Source organism: Carcharodon carcharias, chromosome 10 (genome assembly GCF_017639515.1).
Source record: "Carcharodon carcharias isolate sCarCar2 chromosome 10, sCarCar2.pri, whole genome shotgun sequence".
Lineage (NCBI taxonomy): Eukaryota > Metazoa > Chordata > Chondrichthyes > Lamniformes > Lamnidae > Carcharodon > Carcharodon carcharias.
The window spans coordinates 130,587,861-130,611,970 of NC_054476.1; the positions used below are offsets into that span (position 1 = coordinate 130,587,861).

Here is a 24,110-nt window from a genome sequence, read left to right on the forward strand (position 1 = left end):
CCAAACCTGGGTATGTTTTGACACAACAACAATTTTGCAACAATAATAGCATCATTCCGTCAGCTGGTATACGCCTCCACCCATCGGGAGAACAAATATACTACAACTAAAACATAATTATATCCCACACATTTAGGCATTTGTATAAAGTCCATTTGTCGGTGTACAAACGGACCCCATGGCTGGGGTCCCATACCATTAGTCACTGTGGGCGTCTTGCCTGGGTTATGTCGTTGGCAAAGCAGACATTGTGAAGCTATTTTAGCTGCCATGGCAAAAAACGCAGGTGCAACCCACATCTGCTGTGCCATTTTGTTCATCCCCCCTTTGCCCCAATATTTTCTACTCCATATATGTCCTGCCGGGTGTTGACATTGGTATGACAGGTATTACTAATACAATGCCTATTAGCATATTACTATTCACTATACATTCAACATTCATTCTATATACGCGTGTCAAACCTCTGAGCTGGCAACTGGTCAAGTCATGATTCTAGTGTCGTGAGAGATTCAATAAATGCTCATTAGTTACTCATAAAGGGACTACCCCTTCATTAATCTGTCTTAAATTTTCTCGGGCTTGTTCCAGTGCCCAAGATCCATAGGTGCTGCATACATCATTTCTGCTTGCTTTGTCTGAAATATCTTACCCTATTTCAATTAATTTATTGATAGTCCCCACATGACTTTCAAGCAAGGTAGCCAGGCTTTGGATTAAACGTGTCGCGTCCTGGTCCGTATCTAATTGTGTATCCTGGATCCTCTGTCCCCACTCTAGAATCTCCTTAAGCTTAAAGCTCAGGGTACAGACCTTCTGGTCAACAGTTGCCAGGTTCTGACTTAACCATTGATGTCCCTATATTGAATATCGTAGCGGCATCATTTATCAGGCTGCGCTTAACACAGTTCCCTCCCAAGCCTGATTGCATCTCGCCATTGAACTGAACTGCTTCAGTCATCAATTTGTGCGTCAGAGCCGTATAGAGTGCTTGGGTATGGGTTGAGCACCACTGAGGCAGAACGATTCTGGATATGTTCAAGACTATGGGTACCAGCTCATGGTGTACATTATCATACAAAACTTCTGATTAACCAGTACCAAACCATTCGTCAGTCCTGGATGCATAGTCGGACAAGATGGGTCAGTCGGTGTGGTTTGAGGGGCTTCAATTATCTCTACTCAGACTGTGGAAGTAGATGTGGAAGGTGGCTGGGTAGCCACTCTGAAGCAAACCCTTACTACAATTTGAAAGCACTTGTTCTCCCACTGTTACATTTATCACTCCCCGTTGCATGTCACATTCAACACTGTCCGTGCTGTACCAAAGTTCCTCCTGCTGTGCGGAATGAGCAGTGATGATCCCCGACCTTGTTGCCAGTACTGATACGCCCATGACCAGGATCATAGATCTGTGGAGATATTAACAATGGCTCCCGTTCTCCGGGTTACCTCTTGGTCAATTGTCATGTATCTTTAATTGTGTGTAATGCCTCCATTTACTTCCTGTTCTCATATTTACAAGTGCGCATGTATCACCTGTTGTAATTACCTCGTATGGTCCATGCCTGTTCGCTCCAAGCTCACCTTGACCATCACCTTATTCCCCACTTGGTCCATTGTTATGCTTTGGATTTGCCTTTTTCCATATCCTTAATCACCTGTCGGTCTCTGACTTCCTTCCTTAACTCCTGCAATTGCTTACTTAGTTCCCTTACAGAGTCCGTATTTTTCCTTTCAGTGGCTCTACATCTCCTCCTCCCACTAAAATGCCTTCAGGTAATTGCATGGCCTTTCCTGTTATCAATTCAATGCGGTGAACCTGGTAGTCCTATTTGGTGTAGCCCTAAGGCGCATCTGAATGCTGACCAATACTGTGGCCCAGCTGTTGCCTGTTTCCTGAATTGCTTAGGCTATAGATGTATTTAAAGTTCAGTTCATCCTTTCCACCATCCCTGGACTCTGGGGGTGGTAAGGCATATGGAATTTCTGTTTAATTTCCATAAGATTACACACTTCTTTAATGACTCCCTGTGAAATGAGTTCCCTGATCTGAATCCATTTGGGGAGGCACCCCCCCACTCCTTCCAGTTTACTCTCTCCTGCTGCTGTCTCATGTCAGACCTCAATTCCTTAAACAACTCTATAATGCACCCTCTTATCCTATCTTTCAATGGCTCAGTATCTTCACTTCCAGTGATGGTTCTCTCTGGGGAACCGCTTAACTCTGCCTGTCATCAAGGTGTTAATCCTGTGGTCTTACTTTTTGTAGCTCGCAGGCACATTAATATAATCAGTAATACCCTTTCCCTTTACCTGTATCCATCTGTTGTTAAGTATTATTTCTCCTTACATTTCAATTCCTGAACTACAGATTCCACATAGTTTTACCTCTAAGTTTTTTTTTCCCTGACCATGATCATCCTATGATTCTCTTGAGTTCAGTTTCTCTATTGTCAACGAGGATCTCTGTCTCCAGATCTTTGCTTATCTCCCCCTGTGCAGTTCCAATGCCTCAGTTGATGGCCAGATTATCAAATTCATTTCCCTTAAAACAGTTTGTACATTATGTCCTCTTTCCCTAACTCATTCTCCTACTTGCCTCATATCATTTTACGCATGCAACACCTACCATCTTATCTTATTCAGATTGCCTGGAGAGACTTTAAAATAAATAAAATATTCTCATAACAGTTTTAAAAATAGAAATCAGGTATTGACATGTTTTGCTTCCTTATCTTCTCAAACATCTTATTGTCTCAAAAGTAACCCACTAAATTGTGTCTGACCTGTTTGTTTTAGAATTATCCCAGATTCATTAACTTGGCCAAAAATTGGATTTCTGCCAAACTTTGTCAAGGTCTTGAGCTTAGCTTCATAATTTAGGAACAGACTTTACAAATACAAAAGCTTGCAGCATTTGAATTAGTGCCAATTGTTGTCAAACCTTTTAAAATGAAAATTCCCTTTTGAGAACTTTATCAAGAACCAAACCTCAAACTTTTAAACTTTGTAAGAACTGTAATTTACACTATCAAAATTAAAACAACCTCTTTTTCATGTGTAATAATTTGTATCCAAGTTATAATTTCCGTATGTTTATCGACACATTCTTTATCTTAGATAGCATCCTCGTTATTCAAAATAACCTGCTAAATTACACTGCACTTTACATCTCAAGATTGTCCCAAATTCAAATTCCAGTGCTTTTGGAAAGCAGATTTCCTTTAATATTTAATTCATCTCTTCAAAAGAAACCCCTTTTTATCCATTGGAATCAGCTAGACCTTGTGTTTATGTCTTTTGGTTTTCCTAGAATCCTTCTGAATTTCAAGTAATTTTTTTCCTCAGAATTTTAGAATACTAACTCGTATGTATTAATCCCAATCAGCTTGGAAGCTGATGATGAGGGTTATTTCTTACTAGTCTGCAAAGGGGTGGTACATCTCAAACAAAGGCAAGCCCTATTTTGTCTTTACACTACCTTCAAATTATGATTTTTGCCAGAAATCTTAACTCAAACCTTATACTCAAAACTTTGGAATGTTTGAATTAAGTTTTGCTTTAATCTAATCTAATATGGGGCTTTCGACTCTAAAGTGCTCAACTACACACACAAAAGACAATTCAGGGAAGAAAACACGTTAAGGCTCATACAAATGCTTCCCTGCACACAAACAAACACATATATAAAGGTATGTATTTATATTCCTATAATATTGAACTTAACTCTAAACGAAGCTTCAAGTAGCAGTGGGAAGAATAAAGGGATCTTGAAGGCTCCATCAAAAGGGACCTTCAAACTGACAAAAGCTCACATTTTCTCTGCTGCTGCTTGTCAATTGCTCATTAACCCGCTAGGAGTACGTTCTCTCTCTCTCTCTCTCTTCAGCACAAACAGCTCTTGTAACTTAGATCAATTCATTTTTTTTAAGTTACAGAAAATTCAGTAGCAGACCTTTCGGGTCCATAATAGACATACATATAAGCATTTGGGGTTCCCTTTGGAGGAGGAACCAAATAAATGGGGTTTCTTTGATGCCATGTTACCTATTCTTTATGTAATAACTAAAAAAGGCCAGTCCTTGGTGGGTTCTCGACCCCCAATCTACTACTAAGGTACTTTCACCAATTAGTCCACTCACACGCTCAAGGCGTCCTGGACCCCGAGCCACAAACACGCATCCACACACTCAGTACCAGCTCCAGGGGCTCAGAGTATATACTAAAACTAAACCTAAACTCCAGTGGCTCCAACCCCGAGTATACACTAAAACTAAAACTAAACTCCAGGGTTCCAACCCTGAGTATATTCTGGCCAAAGCGGTCCTGGACCGCAACAGCTAATCTCCTAAACACTTAAATAGGTGACTTACCCTAAGAGTCAGCCACAGACAGGCAAAGGTAGATCATGGGTCAGTGAACCCCAGAAGCCTAAATCGGGCTGCTGCGGACTGAGGAGCCCTTGACCTGCGAGGTCCTAACGCCGGCGCTCCGTGACCCAACCCTAGGGATTAGTCATCTCGGTGGAGCCTCCAAGAAACTGTCGGAGATTAATCATACCAAGGCATCATTAATACTTAGAAACCCCATTTATTACTTGAGGTATTCAAAATCATGAGGGATCTGGACAGAGTAGGTAAGCTAAATGTTCCCACTAGTGGAAGGATTGAGAATCAGGGCACGGATTTAAGGTAATTGGCAAAATAAGCAATGAAGACATGAGGAGAAACTTTTTCATGCAGAAAGCGGTTAAGACCTGGAATGCATGCCTGAGAGTGTGGTGGAGGCAGGTTCAATTGAGGCATTCAAGAGGGAATTGGATTATTATCTGAAAAGGAAGAATGCACAAGATTACGGGAAGGAGGAGGAGGGCCCAAGATGCGTTGCTCATGAGAGCTGACGCATACATGACAGGCTGAATGGCCTCCTTCTGTGCTATAACAATTCAATAATTCTGTGTTTTGTTGCACAGCATTTGAGAAAGAAGGATTTTATCCCATCAATAAGGACGTGCCGACTCTTTCAGGATTTCTATATTTCCCTTCCTCATGGTGTTGTCTTCCCTGTCTCCAGATCGGGGTGTACGTTGATCAGCTTTGCTATGTAGTTGGGTGCTGGAAGATGCTTACAAACCTCTTTCTCTGAGGATAAGTGCCTGGTTTTCCCCGGCACCTCTCTATAAAGTTGGTGATGCACTGAAAAGTGGCTTTGCTGGGCAACAATGGGTGTACTGTACTTGGTTTACTCTACATGATACAACTGTGCAAAAAGGCCTTTCAAAGTTATATTGGACATGGTGAAACGTGTTTCCATGCCATTAAAATTGGATTGAGGGCTATTGGGGTAGGAAGGGAAAGAAGTTGGCTGTCTATTAACCTTTTGAAGTATGTCCATGCAGGTGCCTCCAGAGGACAGGACTGAGCTTAGCTGTGGCCTCTTTACAGGTAAAAACCCTGCTGACACTTGCTATCTAAGCTTCGATATGATGAGTGACATGTTGCGGGAGGACTTGAAGCTTATAACACATGCAGACAGCATAGTTCATGGTTGCTTCCATGCAAGAGTCAGTCGCTTCAAGTGAGATGAGAAAGGAGTGCTTCCAAACATTGTGATAAAAAAGTGGAATAGAAATGAGTCCCATTGCAGGAAGAGCCCCACCCCAATCAACTATTGGCCTAAGGTGAGAGGAGATGTGAGGCTGTGTGGAGTTTACAAACACTTCTCCTGTGATGTGATCATCTCCATGACCACACCTCCATATCTAGTACAGTGTCTACATCATCTGTCTACCATTATCATCAAGCCAATCCTAGAGAAGAGGACCAACCCTGGTTCAATAAAGAGTGTAGAAGAGCACACCAGAACAACATTAGGTGTACCATGAAATGAGGTGGCAACCTGGTGAAGCTACAGCACAGGACTCTATGCATGCCATTGACAGTTAGGCAATCCCACAACCAACATACCAGATAAAATTCTGCAGCCCTGTCACATCCAATTGGGAATGGTGGCAGTGTGCAATTAAATTATTGGAGGAGGAGACTCCATTCTTAATGATGGCAGAGCCCAGCATCAGTGCAAAAGACAAGGCTGAAGCATTTGCAGCTGTATTCAGCCAGATGTGCCAAATAGATGATTCATCTCCACCTCCTCCTGTGCACTCCACCATCACAAAACGTAGTCTTTAGCTAATTTGATTCACTCCACATGATATCAAGAAATGGCTGTACACATTGGATAGAGCAAAGGCTATGGGCCCTGACAGCAGCCCAGTTGTAGTGCTGAAGATTAGCTGTGTCTCTAGCCAAGCTTATTTCAGAGCATCTACAATACTGACATCTACCAGTGGATAGAAAGTGGAAATTAACCCGGGTATGCCTAGCTCACAAAAAGCAGAACAAATCCAGTCTGGTCAACATTGCCCTATCAGACTACTTTCAATTATCAAAAAAGTGAAGGACAGGGTTATTGACAGTGCTATCAAGAGTCATTTACCTAGCAATAACCTGCTTGCTGATGTCTAGTTTGGATTCTTCCAAAACCACTCGACTCCAGATCTCATTACAGCCTTGATCCAAACAGGGACAAAAGAGCTGAATTCCAGAAGTGAGCTGATTTCCAGAAGTGAGTGACTGCCTTGGACATCAAAGCAGTATTTGACCATCTGTGACAACAAGAAACCTTGGTAAAATTGAAATCAGTGGGAATTGTGGAGAACTGTTTGCTGGTTGGTAATAAAGTAATATAGTTGTGGTGGTTGGAGGCCAATCATCTCAGCCCCAGGGCATCGCTGCAGGAGTTCCTCAAGGTAGTGTCCTAAGCTTAACCATCTTCAGCTGCTTCATCAATGACTTTTCTTCCATCATAAGGTCAGGAGTGGGGATGTTGGGGGGATGTTGACTCATTGCACAGTGTGCAGTTCCATGTCTTTCTCCATTTAATAATATTCAGCTCCTCTATTCTTCCTGCCAAAGTGCATAACCTCATATTTTCCCATGTTATATTCCATCTGCCACTTTTTTGCCCACTCACTTAACCTGTTTTATGCCTCTGTAGACTCCTTGTGTCATCCTTGCCACTTGCCTTCCCACCTATTTTTGTACATTCCGCAAATCTGGCCATTAGTACATTCACTTCATTCATCTAAGTCATTAATATATCTTGTAAATAATTGAGGCCGCAGCACTGATCCCTGTGGCACTCCACTAGTTAGAGATTGCCTTATCCCAACTCTCAGTCTTCTATTAGTTAACCAGTCCTCTATCCATGCTAATATACTACTCCCAACACCATGGGCTCTTATCTTATTAAGTAGCTTTATATGCTGCACCTTATCGAACGCCTTTTGGAAATCCAAATATATTACATCCGCTGGTTACCCTTTATCTATCTTGCCAGTTATCTCCTCAAATAACTCTAATAAATTTGTCAGGCATGATTTCCCCTCATGAAGCCACGCTGACTCTGCTTGATTAGATCATGTAATTCTAAATGCTCCGTTATCCTTTATAATTGACCCTAATATTTTCTCACTGACGTTAAGCTAACTGGCCTATAGTTACCTGTTTTTCGTCTGTCTCCCTTTTCGAATAAAGGTGTTACATTGGCAGTTTTCCAATCCTCTGGGACTTTTCCAGAATCTAAGGATGCTTGGAAGATTACCAGTGCATCCACTATCCTTGAAGCTACTTCCTTTAATATTCTAGGATGCATCCCATCAGGTCCGGGGAACCAATTGACCTTTAGCCCCATTAGTTTTGTTAGTACTTTTTCTCTAGTAATAGTTATTGTATTTATTTCCTCCCCCTCTTTTGTCCATTGATTATTTAACATTGGGATGCTATTAGTGTCTTCCACCATGAAGGCCGATGCAAAGTATTTATTCAACTCCTCTGCCATTTTCTGGTTCTCCATTATTATTTCCACAGCCTCATTCTTTAAGGGGCTTATGTTCACTTTGGTCTCTCACTTTTTATATATTTAAAGATGCTCTTACTGTCCTGTTTATATTACTTGCTAGATCACCCTCAAAGTTTATTTTCTCCCTCTTTATTTTTTGGTCATCTTTTGTTAGTTTTTAAAACTTTCCCAATCCTCTAGCTTACCACCAATCTTTGCCACATTGTATGTCTTTTCTTTTAATTTGATACTATAATTAACTTCCTTGGTTAACCATGTTGGTTTATCCCCTTCCTTGAATCCTTCTTCCTCACTGGGATATATCTTTGTTGAGAGTCATAAACTATTTTCTTAAATGCCTGCCATTATTCATCAACCGTTTTTTTTCTGCTAAAATCCTATCCCAGTCCACTCCAGCCAACTTTGCCCTCATTCCTTTGTAATTACCCTTACTTAAGTTTAGCACAGTTGTTTCCGACCCAAGTTTCTCACCCTCAAACTGAATGCTGAATTCTTTCCTATTATGATCACTGTTTCCTAGGGTATATTTTACTCTGAGATCTTTTATTAAACCTGCCTCATTACACGTTACCAGATCCAAAATGGCCTGATCCCTGGTTGGATCCACAACAAATTGTTCTAGGAAATTTCCATAATATACTCTTTGAATTCTTGCTCGTGGCTACCTCTGCTGATTTGAATTTTTCAATCTCCATGATTAAAATCACCCATGATTAATGTACTGCCTTTTTTCTCCTGATTTATTTGTTGTCCTACAGTGTAGCTTCTGTTCGGGGGACTATAGACTACTCCCACCAGTGCCTTCTCCACCATGTTATTTCTTACCTTCACCCACATTGATTCCAGATCTTTCAATCCAAGACCCTTCCTTGCTATTGTACTTATTCCATCTCGTACTAACAAAGCTACCCCACCACACTTTCCTTCCTGCCTGTCCTTTCGAAAAGTTACATACCCTTGAATATTTAGTTCCCAGCTTTAATCTCCCTGTAACCATGTCTGTGGATTGGCTATAAGATCATACCCAGTAACCTCTGTGCCGTTAATTCATTTATTTTGCCCCCCCCCCCCCCGATTTAGTTTAAAGCCCTCTCTACAGCCCTAGTTATTCAGTTTGCCAGGACATTGGCCCCAGTACGGTTCAAGTGAAACCCATCCCACCGCAACAGCTCCCTTCTATCCCAGTACTGATGCCAGTGCCCCGTGAACTGAAACCCATTCCTCCCACACCAATCTTTGAGCCATACATTTAACTCCTTGACTTTATTTACTCTATGCCAGTTTGACCGTGACTCAGTAGTAGTCCCGAGATTATTATCTTGGAGATTCTGCCTTTTAATTTAGCTCCTATTTCAAATTCTTTCAGCAGAACTTCTTTTCTAGTCCTATCAATGTCATTGGTACCAACGTGGACGACGACAACTGGATCCCTCCCCTCCCTCTCCAAGTTCCTCTCCAGCCCTGAGGAGGTGTCCTTAATCCTGGCACCAGGAAGGCAACACAACCTTCGGGACTCACAGCTGCAGAGAACAGTATCTATCCCCCTAATTATACTTTTCCCTACCACTACTACGTTCCTATTTCCTCCCCCACTTGAATGACACTCTGTACCACAATGCTGTGGTCAGTTCGCTCATCCTCCCAGCAGTCCCCACTCTCGTCCACACAGCTTGCAAGAACCTCGTGACAGTTGCAGGGGCCTAGGTTCCTTGAACACTATCTCTGTGTCCCCATACCTGCCTCACCTGCAGTCACACCCTCCTGTCCCTGATCACAGACCAATTTCGAATTATCTAACCTGTGAGGTGTGAACGCCTCCTGGAGCAAAGTGTCCAGGTAACATACCCCCTCCCTGATGTGGCACAATGCCTGCAGCTCGGATTCCAGCTCCTTAACTCGGATCTGAAGTTCCTCGAGCTGCAAAACCTGGTACAGATGTATTCGTTCTGGACCACCTTGGTGTCCAGCAGTTCCCACATGTTGCAGTAGCAGCACATCACCGTCCAGCCATCGCTATCGTATTTTATTCAAATAATGAATTAATTACTCTAGTATCCCTGTTCTTTAAAATTTATTATAATCATTTTTATACACACCAGTATTGATCTTATAGTTAACAAGCTATCTATAAGAAAAAGGGAAAAAAAGACCAGAGACCTAAACACAAACTAAAGACCTTAGTTTTACTTTAAAGACTAGAAATGCTCACCAATCCTACTTGCCAATCAGCTGCTCTCTGCACTCTTTTCCCTCTTGTGCTCTTTAATGGTCTCTTGCTCTTCTCGCACTCTCTCATTGTAAAAGGACACTCTCTTCTCACACTCTCTCACTATTAAAGGCCACACTCCTTGCACTCTCTCACTATTAAAGGCCACACTCCTCTCACTCTCACACTGTTTAAGGCCACACTCCTCTCTCACTGTTAATGGACCCATTGCTCCTCTTACTTTCTCACTATTTAAGGCCACTCTCCTCTCGCGCCCTCTCACTGTTAAAGGCCCTGTTGCTACTCTCTCGCTGTGAATGGCACCACTGCTTTTCTCAAGCCATAGTTATAGAGGTCGACAGCACAGAAAAAGGCCCTTCAGCCCATCGCGTCTGCGCCAATCAAACAAGTACCTAACTATTCTAATCCCATTTTCCAGCAATAGGCCCATAGCCTTGTATGCCATGGCATCGCAAGTGCACATCCAAATACTTCTTAAATGTTATGAGGGTTTCTGCTTCTACCACTCTTTCAGGCAGTGAGTTCCAGATTCCCACCACCCTCTGGGTGAAAAAATTCTTCCCCACTAAACCTCCTGCTGCTTATTTGATGGTAAGTGTAGTGTGAACAACATCAGGCTCGGTTATAATGGTCATCCCTTACTCCAGCAAACCTGCCAGATGAGCTCTAGATATTGTCTAATCTCTTGCGTGAAGTGAAGCCTTTGGGTGAGGTACTATGGGGTAGTCACTATCACAGTTCTGTATATCCTGCTTGAAAATCTCAATGTTTTGGGTGTTGGATGATAGGATTAGGTTCAATTGTGTGGCCCTCCACATTTGAATTGCCTGACACTGGGTGTTCTTTTTTGTATGAAGAGTGGGTGAGGTACCAGTGGGCACTCAACCCTCACTGAGTCATGAGGAAAGGAAAATCGGAGAGGAAAATAGAGTAAGTATTTATCCTTGCAGGGAACGGTTTGAGTGGGATGTCCCCACAGAAAAGGGATGTCCCCACAGAAAAGGGAAAGTACAATGTGCACCTTCTGTCACGTATAGCTGTTGAAATAATGTAAATCTTTAGTATTGCTGAAAAAAATAAATGTTTTTGACGAAGCTTTTTGTTTTGCACTTGCCAGTACAATTTGCAAGAAAATACCAATTTCAGGGGAAACGACGTATTTATACTGTATAAGAAGAGAGTGCTGATTGGTTGACAAGTGGACTCTGGTAGAGACGTTGCCATGGAGAATGCACCAGTTGATGGTGACTGACAGTTAACTGCCAAGCATTGTTTGAAATTTAAACCAGGCAACTTGAATCTGATTGGTCAACACATGCCCTAGGAATTGCACCAGCGAATGGCTGTCGCACTTTGTTTAGCTGAAACAGGCGCAATGTGTGTACATGTTATTTCTGTCTGCAAAGAGCAGGGCCCTGTGTATTAATATTTGTAGCTTCCAGAACACACAAATGCGCCACACTGAGAGCCAGACTGGCGATCTTAAGTTGGCTGTGAGCATAATTCTTAGCACACCTGAGGATTATTTAGCAAATGTTGTCCAATCGTGGAATCACTTCTAATATTGGGATCTGAGTTTTGTAAGCACGGGCTGGTTGGGTACGGTCTGTATCTTGTCCATTGCAAACAGCGGAAGGGACATGCTGTTTGATACGATCCACCAATCTTTAGGACGTGTGGCTTACATACCTAGTATTACACTGGCACTGAAATTCATACACCACATTACTCATTTGTGTGATAGGCAGAAAGTTTTTTTGGCTTGACGGCAGCATCTTGTTGGTGGCGAATACTGCATAGCAGCAGCATGAAACAGTTAGCTTCACCTGTTGCTCAAATGTTTGAAATACCTTGCCCTTCTAAGGTAATCTGAGGTAAACTGGACACTTTTCAGGGCAAAAGTGATGCCCTTGGGCCCGTTCATGAGTTAGTGCAGCATACACTGTGAAATGATCTGATCAGGGTAGCCATTATTCTGCAGAATGTCTTTGATGCACCCTATTTCAGCATCAGGCTTGCATGATGAACAAATGGCTCAGGCCCTATTTATGAGGTTGCTGATAGGCCAATCTTAGTGCGTGTTGAACTGTAAGAATCCTAATACGTATGTTGGCTAGTGAAGGTAGGCTTGTGGTAGACTGTGGTAGAGAATCCCCTGGTGGATTCCTCAACTAGTACATCACTACTAAAACACACCAGCCCAATTGCTTCTTGAATAATTTATTAATTTCTTTCTCTTAACTTGCGCTAAGGTATTTCCTCATTCTATTAATTCCACTGGAGTATTTCTCCATTCTGTTACTACCAGTGCTATTATGTTTCTGTATTTATTAATGGCCCTGAAGTACTTTGGGATATCCTATGAATGTGAAAGGTGCTGCATTGGTGCAAGTCTCTCTTTATTTCCTGTGTGGCGGTGTTCCTATCTTCCACTCTAAATTATTCCTCCATTTTATCCTGATTTGTGCTGATTCATTTCACCGTTCTCTCCTTACCCATGATGAGGTATTCCCTTTTGCTCCTCATCTGTGCTAATTTAATTCCCCATTGTTTCTCTGTCTATACTGAGATACGCCTTCACTCTATCCTTAACTCTGCCAACACATTTCCTAATTTCCTCTTCACCTTGCAAGACTGTACCAGTACTTATAACTTCTCTTAATCTTTCAGATGGCTATCGGACGTTCGACCAAGAGGAGGTTGTGGTGGGTTGGCAGGAGAAATTATTCAGCCAGGTAACTCATTTGTCATTCTATAGTAATGTCAGAACAGCAGTGACTGATTTTGAAGCATGTCTTTTAACGGGGAAGGATATTCTTTGAGGGAGTAAATGCAGAATAATTCAGTTTACATTTTTGCTATATTATTTATTTTTAAAAGCAAACAGCTGCCGCTTATAGATTAGAGACAGTCGTATCCAAACCTCTAGGTCCACAAAATTCAAAAAGCACAAACCAGAGAATCTGAGAAAACCAGCATAAAATGGGTAAATGCACAAAGCTGGGTTGATCAGTGGACTTTCATATTTATGAGCTCAATTACAATCTATCTGAGTCTAATGGAAAAAATGTCTCTTCCCTATGCCCCCGTGAGGGTTCTGCGTGAATGAGATTCACATCAAGCTCACATCTACCAGATCGGAATAATAAAGCCATTCCTAGTTCAACGTAAAATTGTCATCTTCAGTATTCCAAGGATGCTTGGTGCAGCAAGTTTCATGGGAAGTGGTGGCATTGGTGCGGTTAGAGTATATTGACTGGCCTCAGTCTGTTCTATATTTGGTCTTTAACCTCCCCACTGAAGACATTGGGCAGCAAAAATTGAGGTGTGTTTGTCTCAGCATAGATCTTCCTATCTTGATGGGAGTGGGAGGTCAGCCACTCTACTTGCTCACATTTCAATGTCCAGTCAGAGAGCAGGATTTGAGAAGCTGCTCAGCAAAGGAATTCCTGAACAGTGAGGGGGAAGAAGGAGGAAAACAAATCATAGAATGGTTACAGCACAGAAGACGGTCATTTGGCCCATTATGTCCCTGGTCCCTGGTAGGAGCAATTCACCTCGTGCCAATCTGCTGCCTTTTTGCCGTTGCCCTGCAAATTTTTCCTTTTCAGATAATGATCCAGTTCCTTTATGAAACTGCTTGAAAAAACTTTTCCTCACGTTGCCATTGATCCTTTTGCCAATCTGTGCCTTCTGGTTTTTGATCCTTCTACCAATGAGGACAGTTTCTCCCTATTTACTCTGTCCAGACCCCTCATAATTTTGAATACCTCTATCAAATCTCTTGTCAACCTTCTCTTCTGCAAGTCCCAACTTCTCCCATCTTTCTACATAACTGAAGTTCCTCATCCTGGAACCATTCTTGTGAACCTTTTCTGCACCCTATCTAATGCCTTCATATCCTTCCTAAAATGTCATGCCTGAAACTGAACACAATACTCCAGTTGAGGCTGAAATGGTGCTTTATACAGATTTAACGTAACTTCCTTGCTTTTGTACTCTATAAATAAAGCCCAGGATACCATATGCTTTATTAACTGCCCCCTCATCCTGTCCTGCCACCTTCAATGATTTATGCACATTTATGCCCAGGTCCCTCTGCTCCTCCACCTCCTTTACAGTTGTACCCTTTAGTTTATATTGTCTCTCCATGTTCTGTCATGAAAGTATAATAATTTTCATAATATTATTGTGATTTATTGTAAAAGTAGATTAATAGTGGGGTTTGGATAGTTTTTCTCTGGGTGTCTGTATATGTGTGTGGGATTTAATTGAATTGGAGAGAGCTGGTCTGGAGACGGACTCATCAAAAAAAGCTAGGTTTGAAATACTAAAAACGTAAACATGGCTGAAGTTTTAGAATTGAGATGAGGAGAATTTGCATTTTTAAATAGGGTAGTTTGATTTTCGAAGAGATGGTAGGATATTACACCTAGCCAGAGAAACTAGGCCAAGCAATGTGTTTATTTTTGCCAAAGGTTACTGACAATATTAACACCATGAATAGATTTGTATTATGAGAAAAGTAAAGTTCCAAAGACATATGGGAACAGTGGAATTTACGTTAAAAGGGAGAAACATATATAAAGGAGATTGAAGCTATGTGGCAGGGAAGACGTTGCATGATCTACCAGAAGTGAGAAAAGCCTCCAGTAGTTGTGCATTAAGCTTGCTGTCTCTAGAAATCGAAGCTGGGAAAAGCCATTTTGAATTCTACTGTCTAGGATATTGTGTTAACTGGCTGGAATCTGTTTAAAATCTTTTTTTTTTGTTTGCTGTTGTCTTAAGAGGGTGCAACTGGAAGCCAGATTAATTAAGGATTTTTGGAGATATTATAGTAGTAATTTGTAGACCCATTTATGTGCTTGAAATCTTTTGTTAATAAATGTTTAATTTAGTTTTCTAAAAAAAAACCTCTGAAGTCTGGGTGGACTTATTACTACTGAATTCAGGGCACGCATCTCAAAATAAATACAAATTGCAAAACCGTTGTGACTGCGTGATCAAGTTTCCCTCATGGATTTGATCTGCCTGACACACATCATCTGCCGCGTCATAACAAATGTTCCTACCGCTTCACACTTCCCTGCATTGAACTTTATCTGCCACCTGTCTGCCCATCCCACCAACTTGCATATGTCCTTTTGAAGTTCTACACTTTGTTCCTCATAGTTCACAATTCTTCCAAGTTTGTATCATCCATAAAGTTTGAAATTGTGCCCAGTACACCAAGGTCCAGGCCATTAATCTATATCAAGAAGACCAGGGGTCCTCATACCAAAGATAAAAACAAAAAAACTGCGGATGCTGGAAATCCAAAACAAAAACAGAATTACCTGGAAAAACTCAGCAGGTCTGGCAGCATCGGCGGAGAAGAAAAGAGTTGACGTTTCGAGTCCTCATGACCCTTCGACAGTTCTGTCGAAGGGTCATGAGGACTCGAAACGTCAACTCTTTTCTTCTCCGCCGATGCTGCCAGACCTGCTGAGTTTTTCCAGGTAATTCTGTTTTTGTTTTGTGTCCTCATACCAAACCCTGGGGAACTCCACTAAAAACCTTCTTCCAGTCCGAAAAACAACCATTCGCTACTTCCCTGTTTTCTGTTACTCAACCAATTTCGTATCCACGTTGCTGCTGCCCCTTTTATTCCACGATCTATAATTTTACTCACAAATCTGTTGTGCGGCACTTTATCAAATACCTTTTGGAAGTCCACGTACACCACATCAACCCTCTCTGTTACCTCATCAAAAAACTCCAGCAAGTTAGTCAAACACAATTTGACCTTAACAAATCCATACTGGCTTTCTTTAATTAACCCAAATTTTCCTATTAATTTGTCCCGAATTATTATTTCTAAAAGCTTCCTCACCACCTAGGTTAAACTAATTGGCCTGTTGTTGATGGGCCTATCTTTTTTGAACAAGGGTGTAACATTTGCTGTTCTCTTGTCCTCTGGCACCACCCAGAGTGTAAGGAAGATTGGAAAATTATGGCCAGGGCCTATGCAATTTCCATTCTCACTTGTCTCAGTATCCTTGGATGCATTTCATTCAGTCCTGGTGGCTTATCAAGTTTAAGTACAGACAGGCTATCCAATAACTGCTCCGTATCAATTTTAAACCATTTAAGAGTCTGAATCACCTATTCTTTCACCATGATGTAGGCAGCATCATCTTCCTTGGTAAAGACAGACGCAAAGTATTCATTTAATACCTCAGCCATGCCCCGGCCTCCGTGCACCAGTCATCCGTTCCCCTCTTATTTTTATGCCTATAGAAGACCTATGGAAGAACAGTTATTAGAAAATAATATAATGCAATTTCTTATTTTATTCTAGTTTGAAATTGATCTGTTCAAGAATGAACATGCCTGCCAGAGTCCCCTAGACTTTCAATATCACAACGAGATCCTGTCTCTGGCGGAAACCGAAGAGAGGAAGAACTTCAGAATTTTCACCTATACTGACTTTGACCGATACACCAGCATGGAAGAGGTACTAAAACTCAACAATTGCTGCTTTTTTATATTAAAAAATTTCAACAGACTAGGGATCAAATAGAATGACTAAAATTGGTTAAGGCAGACAAATGATGATCCTTCAGTCACTTGAAGCTCTGTGCTTCTTTGGGAACCTGGTGAGGGCAGATAATATTGTGTTCACAGTACCAATCATTAGCATCTGCTAGTGTTTATTCCTTAGTACTGTACATTGAAAAAAAGAGAATGATAGAGTTTGAGAAAGGGAGAATCAGAAGTACATCCTACTTGTGATATAGTGCACTATACAATTGTTTAACTGAAGAATAAAGGCATCTGTGCTCCACTAGAAGTAGGAGGCATCTTCAGGTTAAGCAAAAGATTTTGTTGCAGTTGGCTACTTTATTGGTAGTATATGGCGAGTCGTATAACTAGGGCAGTAGAGAGAGCTTTAAACTAAACAAAGGGGGAAGGATCATGTGGTAAATGAAAGGGAAAGGACAAGGCAATAGAACAAAGTAGCAATAAGGATAATGACAATCAGAGCATGGCAGAAGGTACAGAGCGTACAAACTTAAGAGTGTGCCAGCAGGTGAGGCCAGAGTTTGCAACACTAGTAAAAAGACAGAACTAAAGGCTCTGTATCCGAACGTGCATGGCATTCGTAATAAAATGGATGAATTGTCAGCGCAAATAGAAACAAACGTGTATGGCCTGATAACCATCATAGAGATGTGGTTGCAAGGTGTCCAGTCTGGAACCTGAATGTATTTGACATTTCGGAAGGACAGAAAGCTAGAAAAATTAGTAGGGTCACTATTCAACATAAGCTGAAATGTGTGTAAAAAAAAAAGTACTATCAAATACTCAGCACAATTTTTTTAAAGTTCGGAAAAGGTATAAACATTCCCAGAGGGGTTTGTTAATTTTTTTTAATTGCTGGAAAGTTTGTGACCAACCGTTGAACAGGATCATGCAGGAGGCCCAGGTATGGTATAAGCAGATGGCAGCCAGCTTTGCAACAGCAAATAAATCGAACTTCTCTTGCACTCAGTTAAGGAAATACTCCAGTATTTATTCAGTTTTCTTTCCAATTGTCATTAAATTGAAAACTAGTTTTAATAACAGAAGTCAAATGTGATACAATGTCACACAAGGCATGGTTCAAAATGAAGGTCAGCCTGACAGTTATTTTCTCTCCCCACACCCCCACCCCCCCCGCCAAACCACCAACCCAGTCAGGATTATTAATTTCCAGCAACTGGGTTGATTCCCACATGTGCTATTCTGTTTCATTGTCAACAGTTTTTTTTTCAGTTAATTTTTCTTAGCTTAATTTCACCCGCTTTAAATCAATGTTTTTTCTAATATATCATACTCGTATTTGTCTTATCGGCTTAATCTTGATCATAACATAATAAGTTTAAGATAGCTATTGCTTAAATGTTTCCTTACACTTCAATTATCTCTTCTTGTTCATTTCCCATTATTGGATCCAGCAATGCTCCCTCCCTCCCTCCCCCCACCCCCGGACATTTTACTGGGTAGAGAGGAGTCCTGCATACATCGTAAAAATCCCATTCCCTGTACCCCAGTCCTGCACGCATTGTAAAAACCACATTCCCTGTACCCCTTCTACTGCATCTTCTTTCCAGTTTTGAGTGTAGTTAAAGTTCCACATGATTATTAATTATGCCCTTTACCCATTTCACACATTTTCTTTTTCCACCTCTTTCTTTTTCTTTATCTCAGGCTTGAGGGGCCGAATGGCCTACTTTTTTTTTTCCTATGTTCCTATGTTTTCCGCTATAGGTGGTCTGTAATATACTCCTTTTAGCATACTACTTATCTTTTTATTTCAACCCATTTAGATTGTTTTTAATCTTCTGTTAATTATGTTCCTATTTTCTGTTGCCATTATGTTATCTCTAGTTAGTCTGTCTAATAGCTAACCTCCCATCCTTTTCCTTCCCTGTCCTTTCTAATTATCTTATAACCTGCCATTTAATTGCCAGCCATATTGTTCTTGTAGCCATGTTTGTGATTCCTATTACATCTGATTCCTTGCTACAGATTATTGCCTCCAGTTGGCCCACTTTATTTTTGATGCTGTGCACATTGCTGCACTGGCAGTTTAATTAGTCTCTCATAGTTGGTCCTTTAACTTTGTTTTTAATAATTATTTGATGTTTCTTTTTCATAACTGCATTTGTTCCCTGACTGTTTATTTCACTCTTGTTCCTTATCTAGATCTGACCTTTTACTCTCATCTCCTATTTCTTCTATCATCGGCCTTGCGTTATTTTCACCAGATTCCTCCTCTTCTCCACCCACCCCCACCCCACTGCCACTTAGATTGTGACATTAGGATAATTTTTGTCATATTGATGGAAAAATCCTATTTAAAAATATGACGAGGTGTGCACACAGTTAACACTAAAAATCCTGTTTGAACGGTTGATTTAAGTCTTTTTATTGGAAAGATAGTACAACATTCTGATTTTAATATATTGGAAGATAAGCAGAGTGCTTCATCTCTTTGTATGTAGAGAAGATGTGTTACTATCTTCTGTTTTGAAACACTTTTTCAATTTCCTTATCCAAGGGTCTATTTTTGATGCATGAGCCTAAACTGTGGATGAGTGTAAGCTATTTTTCCAGGGCTATAATAGTCAAGGCCAGTACTTTTGTAGCCCAACATTCACGCTCACCTTCCAGCATGAGATACTAGTTGATTTTTCTCTAGTCTTTCCCTTCTAATCTCAGGACTTTGAGGTAAAAGGCCAAAATCAACTACTCCAGGAAAGTCTGTGAATCAAACCCAGGACCTATATGACTAGAATGTTAAATGCATCTCATAGAATGATAGATTCAAACAGCATGGAAGGAATACATTCAACCTATTGTGCCTGCACCAGCTCTTTTAAAGGAGCTATCCAATTAGACCCACACCAGTGCTCTTTTCCCAAAGCCCTGAACCCTGCAAGATTTTACTTTTTGAAGTATATAATTCGTTGCATTCGAAAGTTACTATTGAATCTGCTTCCATCAACATTTTGGTGCTGGAGCAAGCAGTTCACTGACCCAGAGAGATTGGTATGGGCCTTTCCCCATAATCTGCCTACACTACATATTGTGCCTGGCTAAGAACAGTGAAGCTTGTGACCCATTAAAGGTCTCTCTGTATGATGGTGTGACATAGGGGTGTGTGAATGCCAAACCATCTGAAGCTGTTGGTAGTAAACATATTTCCTGTTTTCCAGTACTCTCAGACTATGACCACATCAACAAACGAGACTCCATCGTACCTGGTGGAAAGGATGTCACATGTACGGCGCAGGAGGCAGGAGCGCAGAATTACGTAAGGGATAGGTGTGGTGGGGAGGTGGCGAGTATATATTTGATAAACTGGTGGGAAAATGTTGAGCTTTTTGTTATAAACAAAGATACAATTTAAATATCTCTTAAAATATGAAGTAACCTGTGCCAGCTCTGGATACTGCTCAGCATTTTGTTTAAATTGTTTCAAATTTTTATTCAGGTCTGTATGCTAGTGCTGGGAGTAGTTTCCAACAAAGAGCGTTCTATGTTTGATCCTGAGTACAGCTCCTACCCAACTATAACAATAACCCTCAATAGCTTAGAAAAATATTTCTTGCTGCATTTTTGCTTCCGTCTATCTTTGAAGCAACCAATCTGTTTTAATTTTCACCTTATCTTTCTCTTTCTCTTGCTTGTTCTGTGGTTAGTGGGTGTCCTTGCCTTAATGGCCACCCTTAATGTATCAGTTTACATATCGAGCATTGGCAGGCTATTTGACTATGGGCTGTTTTACAACCGAGCCCACACACTGTCCTATGCAGATCACTTGAAGGTGATCAACAAAGGAGTAGTAGAGTTGTGGTGTAGAAACTCATTGAAGTGGACAATATGAGTAGAGGTTTGAGGAAATCAGAAATAAAAGGGATTGAACTATCAAAAATGGATAAATTCCCTGAACCACCTCTTCCTTTTGGTTTTGATTGCAAACCAACATCTGTTTAGGGGAAAAACGTGATCATTTTTATATAAAAACAAAATACTGTGGGATGCTGAAAATCTGAAATAAGAACAGAAAATGCTGGAAAAGCTCAGCAGGTCTGGCAGCACCTATGAACAGAGAAACAGAGTTAACATTTCTGAAGAAGAGTCATATGGACTCGATTTTTATGTCGCTTTATTTTGCTTGCATAAATTTTTTTTAGTGGCACACCAAGGCTTTTATAAACGTAGCAATATAGTTGTGTGGACATACGTCTCATCCTTCTTATAATAACGGTGCTGATTTTTTTGCAGGGGTTACTTGCTACCCCCATGATTCCTCACCCCTATGTAGGCCTAGACAGTGACTGTTGGCAGAATATTTGATGGAGGTAAAGAGAAACATCACAGATAAACCTGAAAAGGACTTGCTTATGTTTTTGCCAGCAGGAATCATTGGATAGCTATCGGGCTGATTTATCCAGTTTGTACTCTTGTTGTAACAAGCCTGTTGCAGTTTAATTTTAAATCCACTGAATTGGTACGGGCCATGAGTCAAACCAGAGGGCTTCTGATCTTTCTGGCTTTGTGCTGTGCCACGTGGCATTTTAAACTACGAAGTTGTGGAGGAATTGTATATTTGTTCAACTCAGCCAGTAATTAGATTAACTCTAACTTTCTTCCCTTTTAACTGAACGACATTGAATTCTGTCCCTTTTAATGAATTCCCTTTACTCCACTCCCTGTATTTTTTGGTAAATTTAGTGTTTATTGTAATATGGGATGACTGCTAGGGAACAGAAGTATTTACCCAATGTCCAAATTCAGAGCACTTAACCTAGTTTAATACAGAATAAAGCTCCTTGATGCAGACACAGAAAAGCAACCTCGATTGCACGAGAGTGAATTTTTCCCCATTTCCTCTAACCTCCCTGGGAAGGAGCAGGCTGAATCTTGAGTCTGTCTTGGTCAAACTTAAGGCTTCTTTTAGTTGCTTCTTTGTGCTTAGCAAGGGAGGGAATGTTGGTGCTGGGGTCCAGGCTTCCTGAGTCAGCTTGAAGTATTGCAGGTTAGGTTGACATGGTTATATACAGATGAAGTTCCTTTACTGTGCCCAAGCAATGCTCCTCAGCCCTGAACAGAGATGATCATCCCTATTGCACCAGTATGATATTGTTTGCATCCATAGCCTGAGTGAATTGCAAATCAACAGCAGTGTGATACTATAAACCCATGTCCAGTGAGAACTGAAATGAAAGGGCTCAAACCCATTTCTATTGGACTCCACCACCCAGCGGCCAAATGAGATCAACACGTCCTCTTTTAAAATCAATTCCAGAGGAGAAAAACCAGTGTCTAACTCATTGCACTATCGTTCCCTAGAGAGGAGACTTCTGCTATCTGAGTGGGACTCAAATCCAGAAATGTCAGTAGTGGTCTGATTGATGCTATCCAAATTCCCAAAGCAACATGTTATTTTGTTTCTATCCAATGGTCTATCAGCTCACTGAGTTTCCTTATCTTGGTTGTGCAGCTATGTGGAGACATTCAGCATGGCGAGGCAAAAAATGAGAACGAGAGTAGAGGAGCAGGTCTGATCTCTCAGCTGCAGCCAGCACGTTGGCAAAATAACGTTTAAATGGTGGATTAATAAGGGGATAAATAGCATCCAAAGTCAGGCTTCTGGTTTTTTTTCCTCCTCATCATGGGACAGCAACACCTCCCCAATATCTCACCCAAGTGCCCATTAATTAAATGTGAAGTGAGGTATAAATGCCTACAAGCAATTCGACTACTAAGGTATTACACCTAAATCTGATTTTATCTTCACCTGATGCCCCTATATTTGCAGGTTTCACTGGTGGGGAAGGTTGACTGACCCTTCCCATCTCATCAAAAGGTGGCACCCCTGAATCCTATTGTAACCCTCTTCCAAGATCAGATAACCCAATGTAAAATAGAAATTGAACCTGGGACATACAGTTTGGTTCCCACACCAACCAATAATACCTATTGGTTATCTTTACATTCACATTTAGGGAAGGGAAGATTCCAATGTCACGGATCATCACCTGGGAGCCGAATGAGGAGTTTGTGAGGAACAATCATGTCCTGAACAATCCGGTGCAAACCATGTACATTATGGGAGACCTGGGGCCCTATGGAAAGTAGGTTTTCCAACTCTGAATGACAACAATTCCAGACTGAAATTGGTGAGATTGGTTGCTGTTTTAATGTTTAATCTGTGTTGTGTGCTCAGGCTGGGGCAACGTGAGGACGAGTACATATTGTGCACCATTAAAATGGACAACAATGGAGTTCTCTCCATAAAACCAGACTTCAGTGGCTCCAAATCAGCCTACAGGCAAGTACTGTATTCTGACATCTCTGAGCTTAATGGCATCACTCAGTGGCATCTGTATTTCTTACTATTTGTCTTAAAAAAATATTTATGCCGCTGCATTAGAGTTTGAGACTCTCCGAAGCCTTCCTAATGATGATTTTTCTGTGAATAAATTCTCAGTCCAGGTCACCCCTTCCTTTCTGGAATCCCTCATCAGAAATAATTCATCTGTACATATCCTATTGAATCTCCCTAATTATAACATACCATCCATTAAATCATTCCTTAGTCTTCTAAACCCAATAGGCCACAATCCAAGTTTGTGGAACACTTTCTCATAATTTAACTCTTTAAACCCTGGTATATTCTGGTGAAACTCTGCTGAACCCCCTTCCAAGGCCAGTATGTCCATTGAGGTGTAGTGCCCAGAACTGAACGTGGTACTCCAAATAGGATCAGGCCATGGCTCTATGCAATGGGAGCATAACTTCCTCACTTTTGTTTTCCAGCCTCCTTCGGGACAAAAGCTAACATTCTGTTAGTCTTTTTTGCATCACTCTTATACTTGTTCACTAGATTTCAGTGAATTGTGTACACAGACACCCAAATCTTTTTAATTCTTCACAGCCTTCAGTCTCTCACCTTTAAGAAAACTATTCTATTTGCCTTTGTCAGATCCAAAGTGAATGATCTTACATTTAAATCTAAACTTAAAACTAAATATTGGAAATACACAGGTCATTCAGCACCTAAAAAAAGACAGGTTAACTTTTGGGTGGAGACTGTTCATCAGAACGGGCTGTCAAACTGAGGAAGCCACTTATACAGGACTGACTCGGAGGGGAAGGCAGGATAGATGGAGGTAAAGAGTCCAGATATGCATTACTTTTGCAAGCATCTGAAGTGTTTGAATAACAGTTTGAAATATTGGAATGGGTTTAAAGTACTGTACTCTGTACAAGGACCAATTTATTCACTTGTTCCCCTATTTGTTTTAGAGCCACATCTGACTATCCCTCTGGCTCTCTGGTGCTTTTGCCTGTATATTATACTCTGTTTGAGACAGTGCCCAACTCTTTTTATTGTATTAAAATTAATTGCTAAGCTGTTCAATAA

The 24,110-nt window shown here is 41.0% G+C and overlaps 1 protein-coding gene across 5 annotated transcripts in view; it reads left to right on the plus strand.

The window, feature by feature from the left end:
* Positions 1-24,110, plus strand: part of mks1 (MKS transition zone complex subunit 1) — a 117,196-nt gene that overhangs the window by 55,661 nt on the left and 37,425 nt on the right. For all 5 annotated transcript variants that reach the window (XR_005944284.1, XM_041198262.1, XM_041198261.1 and 2 more), the window contains exons 3-7: positions 12,821-12,885; positions 16,491-16,646; positions 19,894-19,991; positions 22,690-22,818; positions 22,911-23,015. Coding sequence is in view for 4 of the 5 variants with exons in the window: in XM_041198262.1 (XP_041054196.1) it covers positions 12,821-12,885; positions 16,491-16,646; positions 19,894-19,991; positions 22,690-22,818; positions 22,911-23,015 (553 nt within the window). In the remaining variant the exon portion in view is untranslated. The remainder of the gene's footprint in view (positions 1-12,820; positions 12,886-16,490; positions 16,647-19,893; positions 19,992-22,689; positions 22,819-22,910; positions 23,016-24,110) is intronic.